The sequence below is a fragment of the Microtus pennsylvanicus genome, chromosome X (assembly GCF_037038515.1).
Source record: "Microtus pennsylvanicus isolate mMicPen1 chromosome X, mMicPen1.hap1, whole genome shotgun sequence".
In the NCBI taxonomy this organism is placed as follows: domain Eukaryota; kingdom Metazoa; phylum Chordata; class Mammalia; order Rodentia; family Cricetidae; genus Microtus; species Microtus pennsylvanicus.
The window spans coordinates 103,144,965-103,164,895 of NC_134601.1; the positions used below are offsets into that span (position 1 = coordinate 103,144,965).

General features: G+C 37.1%; 1 protein-coding gene across 8 annotated transcripts in view; it reads right to left on the reverse strand.

Annotated features, from left to right (window-relative positions):
* Nucleotides 1-19,931, reverse strand: part of Dmd (dystrophin) — a 2,313,977-nt gene that overhangs the window by 1,819,370 nt on the left and 474,676 nt on the right. For all 8 annotated transcript variants that reach the window (XM_075957213.1, XM_075957212.1, XM_075957218.1 and 5 more), the window contains exon 6: nucleotides 11,501-11,673. In XM_075957213.1, coding sequence (XP_075813328.1) covers nucleotides 11,501-11,673 — 173 coding nt within the window. The remainder of the gene's footprint in view (nucleotides 1-11,500; nucleotides 11,674-19,931) is intronic.

Consider the following 19,931-nt stretch of genomic DNA (forward strand, 5'->3'; position numbering starts at 1 on the left):
CTTACAATCCAAGTTATTCAGACACATTATGTTCAACAGAGCAGGATAGGAGTGAACTGGAGAGCTCTCCATCTCAGTATGTTCTACAGAGGATGTTAGTAGGGAAGTAGTGGCTGTCTCTCAGAATCTATGATGCTTTGAGATGATTTGTCCTTACTGAGGATGTTATTAATAAAGTAGTGTACTCCCTATATCAGTTGGTTCTATTGAGAGGGCTAGAGACTATGTCATATCTATCTCTCAGATACTAAGTGCTAGTAACCTTGATCTGTTCTACAGAGAAGGTTAAAAATAAACTAGTGTGCTCTACCTCACCCTGTCCTACAGAGGGGAATGGAGTGATTAACTATTCATCTATTAGAATCTATGTCCTCTTAATCTTGCTCTATTCTCTAGATAAGGTTATAATTGAATTAGTATGCTTTCCACCATAGTCTGTCTTGCTTAGAGGGAATGGATTGAAGCAGTGTGTTGGTCTCTCATAATGTATCTCATGAAATTTATCATCTGTTTTATGGGGAAAATTAGGGATGAACTAATGTACTCTCTATTTCAGTTTGTCCTACTGCAAAGAATTGGGAGAGAGCTGGTTTCTCTCTAATAGAATCAAAGTTGTCCTCAACTTGATCTGTTTTATGGATAAATTAAGTACTTATTATTACTTAAACTAATTTAAGTAATTAAACTAATTACGTACTAATTAGTTGACATGCCACCTCCGGCTGTCCATGAAAGAGTCTCAATGAATCAAGTGCCTGTCCCTCAGAAGCTGTGTTTTCCTAACATTTATCTGTCCAACTAAAAAAAATGGAGTGAAGTAAGGTGCTGTCCATATTATTCTGTCCTACAGAGGAAACTTGACGGGAGCTGATGTCTGTCTTTAAGAATGAGTGGCGTTTTTAGCTTCTTTGTCAAAAAACAGGTATTTATAGGTGTGGGAATTGAATGGTAAAAAGAAAGCATATTCAACAAATGGTGCTGACATAACCAAATGCCAACATATTGAAGAATGAAAATAGATCCATATCTATCCCCATGCACAAACATCAAGTCCATATGGATCAAAGACCTCAACATAAAACTAATCACACTGAATCTCATAGAAGAGAAAGTGGGAAATACACAAACACATTGGCATAGGAGACCACTTCCTAAATATAACCCCAGTAGTACAGATACTAAGAACAACAATTAATAAATGGGACCTCTTCAAACCGAGAAGCCTCTGTAAAGTAAAGGGCACAGTTAACAAGATAAAATTGCAGCTTACAGCATGGGAAAAGATCTTCACACATCTCACATCAGACAGAGAACTGATCTCCAAAATATACAAAGAACTCAAGAAACTTGACATCAAAAAAGAAATAATTCAATACAAAAACACAGTAGAGACCTAAACAGAGAACTCTTAACAGATGAATTTCAAAAGACCGAAAGACACTTAAGGAAATGCTCACCATCCTTAGCCATCAGAAAAATACAAATCACAAACAACTCTGAGATTCCATCTTACACCTGTCAGAATGGCTAAGATCAAACATTGATAACGTCTTATGCTGCAGAGGAGTCAGGTAAGGGGAACACTCCTCCATTGCTGGTGGAAGTGATAACTCGTACAACTGTGTTGGAAATCAGTATGTTTATTTCTCAGAAAATTATGAAAACTCTACCTCAAGATCCAGCAATACCACTTTTGGGTGTATACCAAAAGGTTGCTAGTTGTTGTGATCCAGCTGCCCTCACTCCCCCTGACTGACAGCAGAACTTCCTTGTGGTCTGTAATTGACAACGATGATTGTGTTCTTTCTGGCCAGTGGGTCTCCACAGAAGGAGTAGAGGTATAAAAGGTTGCCGGGCAAAATAAAGGTTGCTGTTCTTCCACCTGAAAAGAAGCCTCTGTTTCTCAATCCCGGCACCCCCCCACACACACACACACCAGTCTTGGCTATCCAGGCTGTGCTGGATGCAGCAGTTGCTCAACCATACCACAAGGACATGTGCTCAACTATGTTCATAGCAGCATTATTCATAATATCCAAAACCTGGAAAAAACCTAGATGGCCCTCAAAATAAGAATGGATAATGTGTACATTAACACACTGCAGTACTACAGAGTAGAAAAAAATGGCATCTTGATGTTTGCAGGCAAATGGATGGATCTAAAAAAAACATATTGAGGGCTAATATGATGGCTCAGAGGTTAAGAACACTGACTGCTCTTCCAGAGGTCCTGAGTTCAATTCCCAGCAACCACATGGTGGCTCACAACCATCTATAATGAGACCTGGTGCCCTCTTCAGGTCTGTAGGCACATATGTAGACAGAACACTGTATACATAATACATAAATAAATGAATAAGTCTTTAAAAAACATATTGAGTAAGATAACCCAGACCCAAAAACACAAATATAGCATGTACTCACTCATAAGTATCTTTTAGATATAAAGCAAAGAAATAACAGCCTACAGTCCTCAACCCCAAAGAAGCTAGACAAGAAGACCCTAAGGGAGACATATATACATCTGCATATGAAGGAGAAAAATACAAGATCTCCTGAGTAAATTGGGGGTGTGGGTGTCACAGGAGAGGGTAGAAGAAGAAAGGGGAGGAAGAGGGACAGGGAGAAATGTATAGCACTGTGAAAACAATAAAAAAGAATCAGTGTTGTGATGAGTTTGACGGGGAAAGTTATGAGTGAGCAGGTGTGCTCTCTGCCAGTCTTTCATAACAAAAGAAGGCTCGGTGGGAGCTAGTGCCTGTCTTTCAGAATCTCTTTTCTTAAATTTGATCTGTGTTACAGGTAAGGAACGATAGGACTGATCAAGACTTCTCTCTATCACTATGCAAAAAGCTAGAGGGAAATAGTGTCTATCTCTCAGATTTTAATTGTAGTGATCTTGATCTGCCCTAAAGAAGCAGTTAGAAGTGAACTAGTCTGCTCTCCATCTCAGTTTTTCCTACAGAGGAGGCTTTTACAGAGCTGGTGTCCATCGCTCTCCAAATCTTCCTAAATTGATATGTCCTACTGACGAGTTTAAAAATATACTAGCTCGTTGTAAACCTTAGCCTATCTTATAGAAGAGGCTTTGACAGAGCTAGTCTGTCCTTCAGAATAAATTTTATTCTAACTCATTCTGTTTAACAGAGTAGGAAAGAAGTGAAGTAATATGCTTTTCAATTTAGATTGTCCTATGGATACTCTTAGAATTAGTGCTTTCCTCTCATAAGCCATGTAGTCTTAACTTTAATCCTGACTCGCATTAAGTTAGGAATGAACTATTGTAATATCCACATCAGTCTTTCCAAGAAAGGATGCTAGGAGGGGCTAGAGTCTGTCTCTCAGTATTCATATTGTCCTAAATTACTCTTTCCTATTGAGGAGGACAGACATGAACTAGATTATACTCCAACTCAGTCTGCCCTACAAAGGATGCTTGAATAGAACTAGTGTCTCTCTAACAGAATATTCGCTGTCCTAACCTCCATCTGTTCTACAGAAGAGAGTAGGAAGATTAGGAGTGAACTAGCATAATCTCCACAACAGTCTGTCCCATGGAATGGGGATTGGAGGAAACTAGTATCTGTCTCTCAGACTCCATGTCATCCTAACCTTAATCTGTCCTATGTAAGAGGTAAAAAAACAAATAAGGTAGTCTATTTCAATTTGTACTAATTCTTTCTTGGAGAAAGTTTCTCTTTATCAGCATCCAGAGTTTCCTAAGCTCGATTTGTTATACTGATGAGGTTAAGACTAGACTACCATGCATTAGATCTCATTATGACCTACAGAAGACTCTTGGATGGAGTTAGTAGTTGTTTCTCTATATTCATTTAGTCCTTAACTTGATATGTTCTGAAGAGTGAGTTATGAAAGAACTAGTAGGTTCTCTACCTCAGTATGCTCTAAGGATAAAGTTTGGAGGAAGCTAGTGTCTATTTCTCAGAATTCATGTTGTCCAAACCTCCGTGATATTTCCCCTAAATAACATTAGAAGAGAACCATTGTACTCTCCTTCTCAATATATCCTACCAGGGGTCTCAGAGAAAAAGCTAGTGTCTGTCTCTCACAATCCTAACTTGATCTATACTAAAAAGCACAAATAGTGTGCATTCAAACTCATTGTATCCCACAAAAGAGGATTGGAGGGAGCAAGTTTATGTTTTGTTGTCCTAAATTGTTTATCCCAATGGCGTATGTTAGCAATGTTATTTTGTGATTCCCATCTCAGCATCTAACAGAGGAGTCTTAAATAAAATTAGTGTCTTTCTGGATCCATATCATTCTAACCTTCACCTGCCCTATTGAGGAGTTTAAGAATGAACTAGTGTGATCTTCAGTTCAATCTGCCCTACAAGGAAGTTTATATGAATCTAGTGTGCATTGTCAGAATCTCCTAACTTGATATGCTCCATGGAAGATGTAAGTAATGAATTAGTGTTCTCTCCACCTCATCATGTCATGTGGAGGAAGCTTGGAGGTAGCTATTGTTTTTCTCTCAGTGTCCTCCTTGCCTGATCCTTGTTCTGTAATAAGAAATATGGTAGGAGTGAACTAGTGTGTTATTCATCTCAGTCTGTTCTATAAAGAGTGCCTGGAGAGAGCTACTTTCTGTCTCAGAATGCATTCATTTCTAACCTTGATCTGTCATAAGTACAAGTTATATTCCAATGTGCTCTCCATCTTAATGTATCTTACAAAGAAGATTTAGAGGAAGCTTGTTTCTGTCTCTCAGAATACCTGTTTTCAGCCCCTTTCTCTATCCAAAGTAGGAGGATAGGGGGTGACCTAGTGTGCTTTCAACTTCAGTCTTCCTAGAAGAGGTTTGATGGGAGCTGGTGTTTTTCTCTCAGAATCGCAATTGATCTCTCCTGTAAAACACTGTGTCCACGACACCGTAAACTTTATCTGTCCTGTGGAGTTTTAATAGGAGTTAACTAGTATGCTTTCCACTTCAGTCTGTCCTTCTGAAGAATTTTGGAGGGAGAGAGTTTCTCTCCCTTCAAAGTCCATGTTTTCCAGAGCTTGATATACCCTACAGATAAGGAAAGAAATGAACTAATGTGCACTCCAACTTCTTCTGTCCTACCAAAGAGGCTTTAAGGAACTTGCATCTATCTCTCAGAATGCATGTTCTTAGCCTTTCCTATTAAACAGGTTATGAGTGAACTACTGTGTTCTATAACTCAGTATGTCCCAAGAAGAAGGCTTGGGGGGGGTCCTGTCTGTTTCTCAGAATCCATTTCATCTTATGTTTTATGCCTTACTGAGGGGGATTAGAGTGAACCTGCGTGTTCTCCTCCACAGTATTCCTATAGAGCATGATTAGAGGGAGCTATTGAGTTTATCTCAGTATCCATATAGTTCTAATCTTAAACTGTCCTCTGAGGGAAGTTGGTAATTAACTAGAATGATCTCCACCTGCCCAGACTACAGATGAGGCTTGGAGGGAGCTGGTCTCTGTCTTCTAAAATTGACATCACGCTAATCTTTATTTGTCCTATGTATGCATAATTACACATAGTATAACTAGGAGTGGAGTGAGAAGCCTACTTCAGTCCTCCCTCCCAAAAAGTCTTGAAGGAACCCCGTGTTTGTTTCTCAAAATCCACCTTCATCTGTACTGCAGATAACTACAAGAGCATCCTAGCATGTTCTACACCTCCACTTTATCCTATGAAAAAGAGCTAGAACAGTAGTTTTCAACCTTTCTAATCCTGCAACTCTTTTAATATATATATATATATATATATATATATATATATATATATATATATATATATATGTATGTATTCATATTGTCATGATCCTCAAACATAAAATTTCTTTCATTGTTACTTATTAATTGTATTTTTGCTATGATTATGAATTATAATATAAATATAATATAAATATAATATAAATATCTTAGTTTCCAATTGTCTTAATTGACCCTTGTGAAAGGGTCACTTGACCCTCAAAAGGGGTGAAAACCCACATACAGAGAACCACTATACTAGAAGGCACTAGCTTCTGTTTCTGATTCCAAGCTCTTATAACCATGATCTACTCTACAGTGTAGTTTCAAAGTGTTCTAGGTGGATAGGAGTTAACTCATGAACTCCCAATCTCAGACTGTCCTCCAAAGGAGAATTGCAGGGGGTTTGTTTTTGTCTTTTGAAATCGATGTTATTCTAATGTAATTGGGTATACGGAAGTAGTTACAACTGAACTACTGTGTGCTCCACCCCAGTAAGCCCTACAAAGTATGCTATGAAGGTAGATTTTTCTCACTATTTATGTTGCCCAAGCCTTTGCCTGTGCTAAAAAGAAGGTTAGAAATGAATTATTGGTCTCTCTAGTTCATTTTGTCCTATGAAGGTGGTTTGGAAGGAGGTACAGTCTGACTCTCAGAATCCACATCTTTCCAACCTTAATCTGTCCAATAGAGGAGGTTGAGTGTGTCCTATGAAGGAGACTTGGGAAAAGATAGCATCTGTCTCATAGAACCCTTGTTGTGCTAACCTTAATCTGTCCTATGTTTAAGGTCAGGAAAAAAAACATGTGTTCCTGCACCTCAGTCTGTCCTGTATCATGTCTGTGTATCAGAACCCATGTCATCCTATCCTTCATCTTTAAAGGAGGACAGAATGAGCTAGTGTGTTCCCCACCTCACTTTGCCATACAGAGGAAGCATGTAAGATGCTGATTCTATTTGCTGTGTTATAATATTTTACTGCTACCTGCTGCATTGAAAAATTTCTTGCCTTTTATTTCTTTATCTAGCAAACAGAACAAACCTGATCAAGACCTATAGACTTTATCATTTTCTATATCAAACTACTATGTAAACATATAAGAAATTTTAAGGAATAGATAAATAACTTTTTTTAAAACCAGTTTCTTTAGTTGTTCTTACATATATATATATATATATATATATATATATATATATATATATATATATATGTGTGTGTGTGTGTGTGTGTGTGTGTGTGTGTGTGTGTGTGTGTGTGTGTGTTCTTACATATATATATGTATATGGGCATAAACATACACACCCAAGCACATACACTTCTAAATACAAAAACACAAGGCTATTAGTCCTTATCATGTTAGTTGTGTGTATATGTTTTCAGGGCTGACCATTTGGTATCAGATAATCAATTGTTGTGCCCTTCCCTAGGGAACATTGCTATTCCTACTCTTAGCATGCCTTACTTGCTTATAGTTCTTTGTTTATGGTTGAAACCTCAAAGAGTTTCTCCCCCTTCAAGTTAGCATTTCTCCTGGTATTCTCCTTGTCCAGGTCATGTTTAGGTCATGAATTTGAAAGAGAAGGGGGAGGGTTTAGGTTAGGAAATGGACAGTGGAACTGACATAGTCCTATTAATCTCAAACAATTAAAATTTATTTTTAAGAAAATAGTTTATGCTGTTACCATTAAAAATATCTTTCCTAGCATGGAATGCCTTACATTGTGTACCTTTAAAAGTTTGCTATTCAGGTTTTTTAATATGCTTGAAACTAAAATTTTTCTTCAAAATTGAGATCTCTTTAAGGACATAGTGACATTTTCTTATCTTCATTATCATTCAGCCTAAAAATATATCTCTCAGTATTAAATATTAAATATTCTTTTTGGAGAGTTTAGTCCTCTGGAAAAGCAGAATTTACTAATGAGACCCCCCAAATTATCTACTAAATAGCATTAACAGGATCAGACTGAATAGATTGCTCAATAAGAGTGCTTGCTTCTTTCCCAGAAGACATGAAGTCATTCCCAGCACCCATGTTGCATAACTCACAACTGCTTGTAACTGCATCTTTCAATGATCTAGTGCCCTTGTCTGGCCTCTGAAGGTGCCTACACATACATGAAATACACTCAAGCAGATACATACTTATATAAATAAGTAAAATGAACAAGAAAATAATCTTTAAAAAATATATTGACAGAAGAACCATCTTACCCTACAGGGAAATGCTATGAAGAATTCCCTGAAGTGTACTTAGGTCCTTATTTAGCCATAAGCCTAAGCCTTTCTGAAGCACATTATTGATAACCTTTTGTATATTCAGATCATTTTGTATATTATAGCATATAATCTCTAATCTGACTGCAGATTCAATGAATTCCAATGATCTATGAACAATGTGCATTATAAAAATTTCAAATCCATTCAGAAATATGATAAAAATGCCTTCACCAGGATATTAACAGGTTCTGATCAGAACTTATAGAGAGGGTCCTTAGAGTCAACAATTATTAACTCCTAGAAAGGAGTTAGAAAGATTCTTTCCCTATACTTTTAGCTTCTCCTCCAGCCACCAAGCTTTTAAAAATTTCCAACTGGACTCATCATGTTTGTTTGTTTGTTTCATGACAATGTTTTTCTGTAGCTTTGGAGCCTGTCCTGAAACTAGCTCTTAGGCTGGCCATCAGGCTGGCCTTGAACTCACAGAGCTGTGCTTGTCTCTGCCTCCAAGTGCTGGGATTAAAGGCGTGCACCATTACCACCTGGCTAGATTCATTAAAAATTCTTCTTAGGAAGTCCTCCCAAAGCTCCTTAGGAAAGTTGACATATAAGTCTTTAAATAGTTACCTTCTAAATGTTTTGAGGATTTCAATTCTGGGGATGCCTCTTAGGTAGCTAGGCAGATATTAACAGGGTTAAAAGATATTGAGGATGGAACTCTTCCTTATAATCAGCAGCTTATGAAATAAGAAACCTCAATTTCAGGTCTTTGGTAAATGAATTGGATCTGAATCTGAATCTCTCTTTTACCCTTGGTGGAGACATGATTTTTCTATACCAATGAGAAAATTAAAATCACACTATCTTGTTTTGACTTTCTGGTATACAATAAAGATAAATCACTTTCTTCTTTAGGAACTGTCAATTCAAATCAGTTTCTCAATCAGTTAGGCAGGAAAATGTACTTCAGGAAAGCTGTATGACACTTACTTAAAAAATATAGGTTGGTACAATTGTCCTTTTGTCCAATGTCAATTCTCACCCCTCCAATGATTGCACTATAAAATTGTCTCTCTGACTACCTTTGACTCTCATCCTATGATAGTTTTTTCCTCTTTGAGAACTACCCGTTTTTATCATCGGGTGTATCTTATTTTATTTCATAATAAATTCCGACTCTCTTCTCACCTGAATTCTTTCAACAAAGATCACATGTAACAAGGAGCAGAATTAGATCAAAGGGAGATCTCAGTAACATAATGGATAACTTTTTCTTAAACCACATCCTGGGATATGAAAAAGGAGTTAGCATGAAAATTTAAATTCATTTTTAAGGTTATTATAATTTAATGTCTATATTTTGTATATATTTCTTATCAATTATCATTTTTGTGTAAAAGTATAACCTGGCTTCCTTTCAAATTCACTGTAGTGGACATTGTGTTTGAACATAAACCTTTTCATTCCCAAGGTCTCTGTGCTTTGCTATCTTTGTTCTATATAGCTTACTCACTCAATTATTGAAATCAGGGCACTGAATGACATTCCTAAGAGTGCCAATGACAATCACCTTGGAACAGAAAGTCCAACCATGTTTTTTTCTCTAGATAAACAATATTAACATCTGTCAAAGACAAAGAGGCAGGTGATTCATGAAAAAGCATCAAGCAACTGTAAGGAACCTCTTGAGAACTAAACATGCAATGTATGAAAAGATAGTTATTGATGGCTCATTCAAAATACATAAATGCAGATACACTGTGGCAGAGAGCAAGTAGGTCAGGGATAGGACAAGCTGGATGTTTCCTGTATTACTTAGAAACATGTTCAAAAATTATAAAAAGAAAATGAACAAATATGGTGTGTGAACATGCTTCCAGGAGTGAAGTCTCCCACTTGAAATGAAAATAGGAAAGATCCACCAAGGAGCACATAAGCCAATCCTCAATATTTTTGTTTATCTGCTAATATGTACATGAAGAGCAAGATCAATATTTCTTCAGGCCCTTAATGGGAAGCATGTGGCTGCATTAATGAGCATGAACTTATGATGCAGAATCAATAGCTCTATCTATTCTTAACTGACTGTACTGAAGCTGTGGAGAGTTTTCTTTTGTTGTACCTATGAAAATCAGCCTGTATACTTTGTTAAATGTGTGGATCAGAACCAATCAGACTACTTTTTACAGTCAGTTTTGCTGAATCACTCACCTGGAAACCTAGTCTGGATGGGACTAATTAAGCCCAGCTGCAGCATGACACCTGACAAAGATGCTTACTTTGAGTTTGCCCTTGAGTTCAGCCTTACCACAAGGAAAATTTATATTCTGGCCTTCTTTGGAAACAAGAGTGGTATAGAAAAATGGGAGACTTGGTGAAAAAGAAAAGGGAACAAAAATAGATAAATACAAGTGACAAAAGATAACCTGTATGGGTATTCTGGGAAGTTGAAGTCCAGTGGAATTTATTAAAAAAATAAACAATTAATTTGGCAGTCATTTAAAAGAACAGTTAATGACAAGACCATGGTAGATATTTCTTGGAGGAAATATTACATGATATAATCATATGTAGAATGGTGCTGTATAACTTGTACATATGAAAGTATTGTATTTTAAAATAATATATTTTATATATAGTTATGGATGTATATATGCACCTTTCCCACATGATTATAACTTTATTTGAAATATTATAAATTAATTTATTAAACTTTATTATCTAAGAAAATTAAACAATTGTTTTGTCATTGTGAAAACTAGAACACTGTCTGGACTATAGTAAAGCTGCTTAGTTTACTATGTTAGACTGTTATTTATATGAATGGCCACAGAATTGTTCCTTAATTCAAATAAATTGCTTTGCTGCTCTATATAGAAAAAAAAAACCTTTCTTTTGATGTTCTGAACACTGAGTTATAGAACTCACTAGATGCCCACCCCCCTTTTTGCTATGGTTACTAAAATGCTTAGTGTTTCTTTTAATCCTCATCAGAAAGAAAACGTCCATGATATCATGATGTTTGATATGGAAGCTTATGTTTCATATGACAAATGTTTACCTGTACATTATTTATCTGAGAATGGTGATCTCACTAAAACCACTTGCATAAAATTTGAAACCACTTTGAGTTCTGTAGTCTAGGCTCAAACTTATTTCTGCTTCTATTGAAACCTATCAGCCCCCTTATTAGCAAAGTCATGAAATAATCTGGTTGTTTTGGAGTCTAAGTATAAAATGTGTTCATTTTCGTTCCTCCTTCAACCACAGCCATATGTAACTAAAAAATTAGAAAACACCTAGCCATGGTGTTTAAAGCATGTAATCCCATTACTCTGAGAACTGAGACAGGAATACCTACCTAGAGATGCCCTATCTCAAATAAGCAGGTAAATATATGATGATATGCTTAGTCTGTTTCAATAAATACTTAGATCGATATTGTGAACACAATTTTTTCCAGTAGACAGGTCATATTGCAATAAAATACATCATTAGTGTCTAAATCAATACTTAAAAAACAATTTTAATTTCAAATTTACCTGTGACTGTGGATGAGAGCATTCAAAGCTAGGCCATCAGACCAGCTGGTGGTGAAGTTGATGACGTTAACCTGTGGATAATTGCGTGTTGATTGTCGGACCCAGCTCAGAAGAATCTTTTCAGTGTTGGTTTGCTGTAATCCAGCCATGATAGTTTTCATCACATTTTTGACCTGTTTGTTAAAGAAATTTTTAATAAAAAGCACATACCCCCAAACAAGTACCCCCCACATTTTTAAAATAGTAATGCCTCTGGTTCTTGAGGAAGGTTGTTTCCTAATTTTTTAAGAAATCACTACACTGACATCCAAAGGGGCTGTACCAGTTTGCACTCCCACCAGCAATGCAGGAGTTTTCCCTTTACCCCAAACCTCTCCAGCATAAGTTGTCGTGAGTGTTTGTGATATTGGCCCATTCTTAAAGTTCTAATATGGAAACTCAGAGTTGTTTTGATTCACATTTCTCTGATGACTAAGGATGTTGATCATTTCCATAAGTGTCTTTCAGCCATTTTACATTCCTCTGTTGAGAGTTCTCTGTTTAGGTCTGTACTCCATTTTTTATTGGATTATTACCATTTTTGATAATAATAATTACCCAAAGGATGCTCAACTATACTACAAGGACATGTGCTCAACTACGTTAATAGCAGAATTGTTTGTCTTAGCTATAACCTAGCAACAACCTAAATACCCCTCAACTGAAGAATGGATAAGGAAATGTGGTACATTTATACAATGGAGTACTACACGGGAGAAGAAAATAATGACATCTTGAAATTTGCAGACAAATGGATGGATCTAGGAAACATCATATTGAGTGAGGTAACCCAGATCCAGAAAGACAATTATCATATGTACTCACTCATAAGTGGTTTTTAAACATAAAGCAAAGAAAACCAGGCTACAAATCACAGTTCCAGAGAACCTAGTCAACAATGAGAACCCTAAGAGAGATGTACATGGATCTAATATACATGGGAAATAGAAACAAACAAGACCACCTGAGTAAATTTGGAGGATGGGGACTATGGGAGAGGGAGCAAGGAACTCAGGACCGCGAGGGGTGCACCCACACACTGAGACAATTGGGATGTTCTATTGGGAACCCACTAAGGCCAGCTGGCCTGGGTCTGAAAAAGCATGGGATAAAACCAAACTTGCTGAACATAGCGGACAATGAGGACTACTGAGAACTCAAGAACAATGGCAATGGGATTTTGATCCTACTCAATGTACTGGCCTTGGGGGAGCCTAGGCAGTTTGGATGCTCACCTTACTAGACCTGGATAGAGGTGGGTGGTCCTTGGACTTCCCACAGGTCAGGGAACCATGATTGCTCTTCGAGCTGATGAGGGAGGGGGACTTGATCGTGGGAGGGGGAAGGAAATGGGAGGCGGTGGTGGGGAGGAGGCAAAAATCTTTAATAAATAAATAAATTAAATAATAAAAAAATAAATAGAGATGTCAAGAAAAAAAAAAGTAATTTTGGACTCTCACCTTCCAAAACTACAAGCTAAATAAACCTCTCTCTCTCTCTCTCTCTCTCTCTCTCTCTCTCTAAGTACCCAGACTCAGGTGTTTTATTTTCATAACAGAAAAGGACTATACCAGGGAAATAAAAGGCATGTTTGTCAAGGCGAGTCTTACCTGTTGATGGCCTGTTTTACTGGACAAATATGGAAATCTGTATGCTTATTATACTTATTCTCCAATTGACAGTACTATTAAATTGAAACACAAACATAAGTGTGTGTGTGTGTGTGTGTGTGTGTGTGAGAGAGAGAGAGAGAGAGAGAGAGAGAGAGAGAGAGAGAGAGAGAGAGATTATAAGCAATACACTTCATTGAATCAGCATTGAGTCTAATTGAAATTGGTTAGGAATCAATTCGGTGTGATTGTTGTCTGAGAAATATGTTCAATATCATCTTTAGAGTCTAGCATACTAAAATACTGTTTTGAGACTTGCTCCTTTTATAACTTTCAATAGACTTAAAAAGACAGGGTATAAAATATTAGACTTATTTTTAGTCAATAGTAAGATAAATCACTAGTGTTTACAAATAGAAAAGCAGTTTTAGTAAGAAAATGTTTGCTTATAACAACAAAAATCCCTTCAGAATGATGTAATTAATATATTTACACACACACATATGCAATAATTGAATAAAAACAGGGTAACAATTTTGGAGTTGAGGAAACACAGTAGGGGCTGGATGGAGCAAAATGAAACTGAAAGTTAAGTCATTCTATAATTTAAGAACAATATTTTGCTTCATAATGCATATTATTTTTTCCTTTCTATTAGATTACTATATGAAATTCAGCAAGTTACCTACCCATTTAATCACCAGATTATTTATCTCCAGAAAGAAGATTGTTTTCACAACATTCCAAAATACAGTGAACTAAAAATACCCTAGATCCATTTTGTAACTTAAAAGATAATGCCTATTATGCTAACTAACTGCACCAACTAGCTTTATATCTGAGAAGAGAGAACCTCAATTCAGAAATTGCCTTCCTATGATCAGGTTACTGGCAAGCCTTTAAGACATTTTTCTTTTAAAAAAAAATAGTGATTTATTTGGGTGGGCTCATGCTGTTGTAGGTGGGACTATCCCTGGTCTTGTGGTCCTGTGTTCTGTAAGAAAGCAGACTGTTCAAATAGTGAGGAAAAAGCCACTGAGTTGCATGCTTCTATGCCTTTGTCATCAGCTCCTGCCTCTAGTTCCTTTCCATGTTTGAGTTTCTGTCCTGACTTCCTCCAATAATAAACAGTGATGTGAAAGTGTAAGCCAAATAAACTGTTTCTGCCCCATAAAGCTTTAGCCATGGTGTTTCACAACAGCAATAATAACTCACAGACGCTGACTGGACTGAAAATGTTTACCTGTTGAAATTTTTAAAAATCGACAAGTTAACAATATGTAAAAGAGGAATATGCGTGCCTAACAGCTATAGATGCATGCTTTATTTTCCTTTTATCAATTGCTTTCAGCACAATTGTTTCCTAGTCTTTGAATAGTTACAAATATTATTTAGAAATTTATTGAATTTCAAACTTTCATTCCCCTAAGTAGTCTGATAAAAATGCACATTCTAAACATTTTTATAAATTTTAAGAATGAAGTGATACTTCATTTCAGGTTTTTTAATCTACAGAATCATTTAAGTCACTATTCTTTTTCTTTTAAAAGCTAAAAATGGATCCATTATGAGATACTTGCAAGAGTAGGTAAGTAAATATGATTAATGCTTACCTACATAGTTCTCCTTTGTGTAAACCTAAGGTATGTGTGCACAAAAATGTGATGTGACAATATATATGCAATCATTATGCATCAATGTAAAATATAAATATATTTTGGGTTGGATTTTTTATCTATGAAGAGATTAACATATATTTGCCTTTGCAGTAAATACATATTTTAACAACTCATATTAGTTGTCTTTTTATGAACTGTTGAATGTAAATTATGGGGTATAATATAAAATCTGATTTTAAAACACTTATAAAGTTAGAGATGATATTTGAAACATGGTGATAGTTTGAAGGTATGAAATCTGTGTAGATGTGCTGATAACTCTCTCTATCTCTTAGAGCTGGATTCTCCACAATTTTGTCATTCATCTCTGACCTACTACCTATTTACTAGTTACTCTATAGATAAGTAGGTCAAATAATCATATACAATATATAATCTTTCACAGCATATTCTAATATTATGACATTCATGACCCCCAGGTACAACCATTTGTAGATGTATGCTTTGTGTACTTTGTTGAAGCAGAGTTGAAATAAGTCTTTAATGGCATATTGGTGATGATGGATTTTCTCTGATCAGCAAGCCTCCAATGATGAATGGAATTCATTTGCAAAATGCTTGACCAGACTATCCTCTATGTGTATAATGTTTAAGGACAAAACAATATTCAATCCAAAATGCTTTTAGCATCATTGTGTGTCTAATTCAGCTTATCAGGCTCAGCCTCATTGGCATTGCTTCTACTAGAGCAAAATATTACTGAGAGAAAAAGAAAGAGTAATATGTATGTATAATTATTGTTTCTCCCTTTCCTACATAAAAATTGTTGCCAGGAAATCATTAAGATGGCTAGAAAGATGAACTTGGAATCAGAAAATAATCTTTTCTTCAAAACTCACAGTGCTTATGAAAGTATCAACTGAAACAAATATGTAAATATTTGTTAATTGGAATACAATCATGACTAAGAAAGGAAGGGTAGATGCGGAGATGATGGCTTGGGCACAATTTTAGCCTGTGAAAGATTCTGAATTCCATATTTAACAGTGAAAAAAGGCAATGGCAAAAGTGACAGTGTTACCTAGCTAGGTAAACAACGTATAATGTACAGAAAGCTGTACCAGCAAAGTTTCCCCTTCGAGGAACAGTTTGTTACTCAGCTGTTATCACACAGACTCCTGCTGTTAGTCTCCTGGGCAGCTACCTGAATTTCAGAGCCCTGTCACCAATGGTCACAGCTTTTCTGCTGTCACACATCTCCATTGCTGATAAAATGGAACAGAATAAACTATCAGCCATCTGAACTTCAGTTAGATTACTGTTGGCCAGATTTACCATGGTGTTAAATAAAGCCACTTAGATTCTCTGTCACCATGAGGCTATAGCTCTTTTTCTTTCAACTCCTGCCACCACTGTTCTCAGTCTCCAGAGCATGAATTAATAAACATGTGTCCAGCACAGGTTTGCCCACTTAAACTACTTCCCTAAATGTATCCCTCTTGAGGATCAGGCAATGAAGAGATGTGTCATCCTGATGAGGAACAGGGCAAGAACTAATTTGCACAGTTTGGCAGGGCTTTGCAGAAAGGACTTTCAGCAGCAGGAAACATGGCACTCTCTGGTAACTGGATGTTGAAGTAATATTAAAAATAAATATACCAATGTGAATAACACTTAGAATTAAGAATTATCCTTAGCTTAGCCATCAGAGGTAGGTACCTGATTTAATATCATATCAGCACATAGTATATATCCTTTAATTTATTATAAAGTCAAGTTCTTATTATGTAACTCTACCTGGCCTTGATCTCATAACTCTCCATTGTCAGCCTTCTGACAACAGGGATTATAGGTGAGCACCACCATGGTCAGATGACATCAGAATTTTTTCAAAGCCACTTATTTCAGAACGTATATATTCAGTTTCTTTTCAGGATAATAGTTGTATATGAAGTGGAGACTAGAAAGGTGATGATGGAGAAGTAAGTTTGGCATTCACAAGTTTCACAAGTCCAACATTCTTAATAGCAGTATTAAAAACATAATACATGGCATTGGAAGAAAATATTTACATATATGCATTTGCTTTAATGCTATTCACAATTGAATAAATCTATAAAATATATTATATTGACCAGAGTCTGCTTTTATTTTTTCTGAGATATTGAAACTTCACTATTTAGTATAAAAACACATATATGATCTTGGTGAGAGAATCTTTTGGAATTCAAGGAGGAATGAAGAGTATTGAGCAAGGGAATTTTTAAGGATTGTTAAGTGGTTTTAAGAAAATATGTCAACATGCTAGGAGAGGTGATGTAAGTAGGAAGAGAACGCAAGAGTCTTTATACTTGCATTCACAAAGCTAAGGTACTTTAAGTACACAATTGGAAAATAAATGCACTGTATAATTATGTCTTAGATAAGGAAAACAGTAAATAAGGGAATTTCTTTTAGTACTTCTGGGTGTAAAAATCCTTCTCCCCATAACAACACCTCCCCTCCCTGGTGCAGGGGAATTGTCTGTATCCTGTCAATCATGTTTTAAATAAATGCTGATTGGCCAGGCAGAAAGTATAGGTGGGACAACCAGACAGGAAGTGGAGGTGGAACAATGAGAACAGGAGAATGCTAGGAAGGAGGAAGCCCATTCTTCCACAGTCCTGCCCAGACCACAGAAGAAGCAAGATGTGACCTACCCCACCGAAAAAGGTACTGAGCCATGTGGCTATCATAGATAAGAATAATGGGTTAATATAAGTTATAAGAGCTACTCTGAGGCCTGAGCTAGTGGGCCAATAAGTTTATATCTAATGTAGACTCTCTGTGTGAATTTCTTTGTGGCTAACCAACTGTGGGAACTGGGCAGGACAGAAACCCCCATGAGCAGTCCCTCATGTTATGCCTCCCAAAGAATAAACAGTGACTACTTAAAAACAGATGAATGGAGCATCAGAAAGCACAATGTTGACATTCTATCTTGGAGTGAGTGGAAAAGGAGTTGCAAGGGCACAAGAGGAGACGAGATTTGATGGAATCCTGTGGAAAACCAACTCAATGATGAACACAAGTTCACAAGCCTTTTGGAGATCTCTGAATCCCTGTGTTGTCCTCCTTGCTTTGTCACAGCTGGTGGCCGTAATGCCCAGCATCATCTACAGACTGGGTCCCCTCAGAAGCTCTTACTAGGGTCATCAGAGAAATGTGTTCAAAACTATTACAGTCATTTTACTAGCACTTCTGGTGTCTTTTGTGGTCCTGTGCGCCTTATTTCATTTTTTAAATGTTTCAGATTAATTCTACAAACAATTGATTGCATGGAAATGGTTCCTCCTTTAAGATATTTTGAAAGATACTGAGCAGCATAATGAAATCATTGGTGGGAGGCAGGGTATGTTGACACATAGCTGATTTTATTGAAACCATTTCTATATGAAAATGGCTAGAAACTTGCCAGCTTTGGATCATGTTAAAAGTTATATTTGTTTTTTATTCTTTTAATACTGCTGTAAAATGTAGTTGAGCCCAGCCAAAATAAAAATATATCAGGACAATGGAATTATCAGTATGGCTGTTGAATTGAGTAAGTACATGGCTGGTCCCTCCACTTTATATCAGACTAAGTAATATTTACAATTCTAAATAAAATCCAAATCAGGAGCAGAAAGAGAGAGAGCACGAGCATGGAACTCAGGACCGCGAGGGGTGCACCCACACATTGAGACAATGGGGATGTTCTATTGGGAACTCACCAAGGCCAGCTGGCCTGGGTCTGGAAAAGCCTGGGATAAAACCGGACTCTCTGAACATAGCGGACAATGAGGACTACTGAGAACTCAAGAACAATGACAATGGGTTTCTGATCCTACTGCACGCACTGGCTTTGTGGGAGCCTTGGCAGTTTGGATGCTCAACTTACTAGACCTGGATGGAGGTGGGGGTTCCTTGGACTTCCCACAGGACAGGGAACCCTGATTGCTTTTCGGGCTGGGGGGGAGACTTAATTGGGGGAGGGGGAGGGAAATGGGAGGCGGTGGCGGGGAAGAGACAGAAATCTTTAATAAATAAATAAATTTAAAAAAAAAATTCAACTCAAGTAATTGAAATAATCATGGCCAAATATTATACCCAATGAAAGAAGCTTCACAGAAAAGAACACGTATCAGACAAGAACTCCTGAGAAAATTATGAGGGGGGAGAGAAGGGAGGGTGGAAGGGGACATGGAGGGGAGGGAGGAAGCAAACATGAGGGAATGGGATGTTCAAGAGAAGGGAAGGACAGAGAAGCAGATAAAGGAAAGTGATATCCTGATTGAGGGAGCCAGTAAAGAGCTATTAAGAAACAGCACTAAGGAAAATCCCAGGAATTCTCAAGGATGACTCCAATTAAGACTCTAAGCAACAGTGGAGAAGATACCTAAATTGGCCTTTCCCTGTAATCAGACTGATGACTACTTTAATTGTCATCATAGAATTTCAATGATCAACTGATGGAAGCAGATACAGAGATCTACAGGGAAGTACTGGACCGAGCTACCTGAGACCAGTCCAAGAGAGGGAGGAGTGATAATATGAGAAAAGGAGTTAAGACCATAATGTTGATACCCACAGACACTGCTGACCTGAGCTAGTGAGAGCTCACTGACTCTGGACTGATAATGGGCACACCTGTATAGAAATAAAATTTAGACCTGCTGAATGTGGGGGGCATTTATGAGGCTTAGACAGTGTGTGAGGCCAATAGCAGTGGGACCGGGATGTATCTCTAGTGCTTAAACTGATATCTAGAAGCCCATCCTTTTTGGAGTGATATCCTGCTCAACCTAGATGTAGTTGGGAGGACCTTGGGCTTGCCTGGAAGTGAAATGTCAGACTTTGTCGACTCCCCATGGGAAACCTTAACCATTCTGAGGAGTGGATGGGGGAAGTGGGGTAGAGAGAAGGTGGAGGAGGAAGGAGCAGGGGAGGCAGAGGGAATGGGGATAGCTATGCAAAATGAGAAAAGATTGTATTAAAAAATTTCTAATAAAAATAGAAGATCCCATTGGAGCAGTATATCTCCAAACCACAAATATATACAAAGAAATGCTTTAATAATTTTCCAAGACTAGAGTAGTAGCTCTGACAGATTTTAAATGCACAGAAATTTCCCCTGGAGGTAGT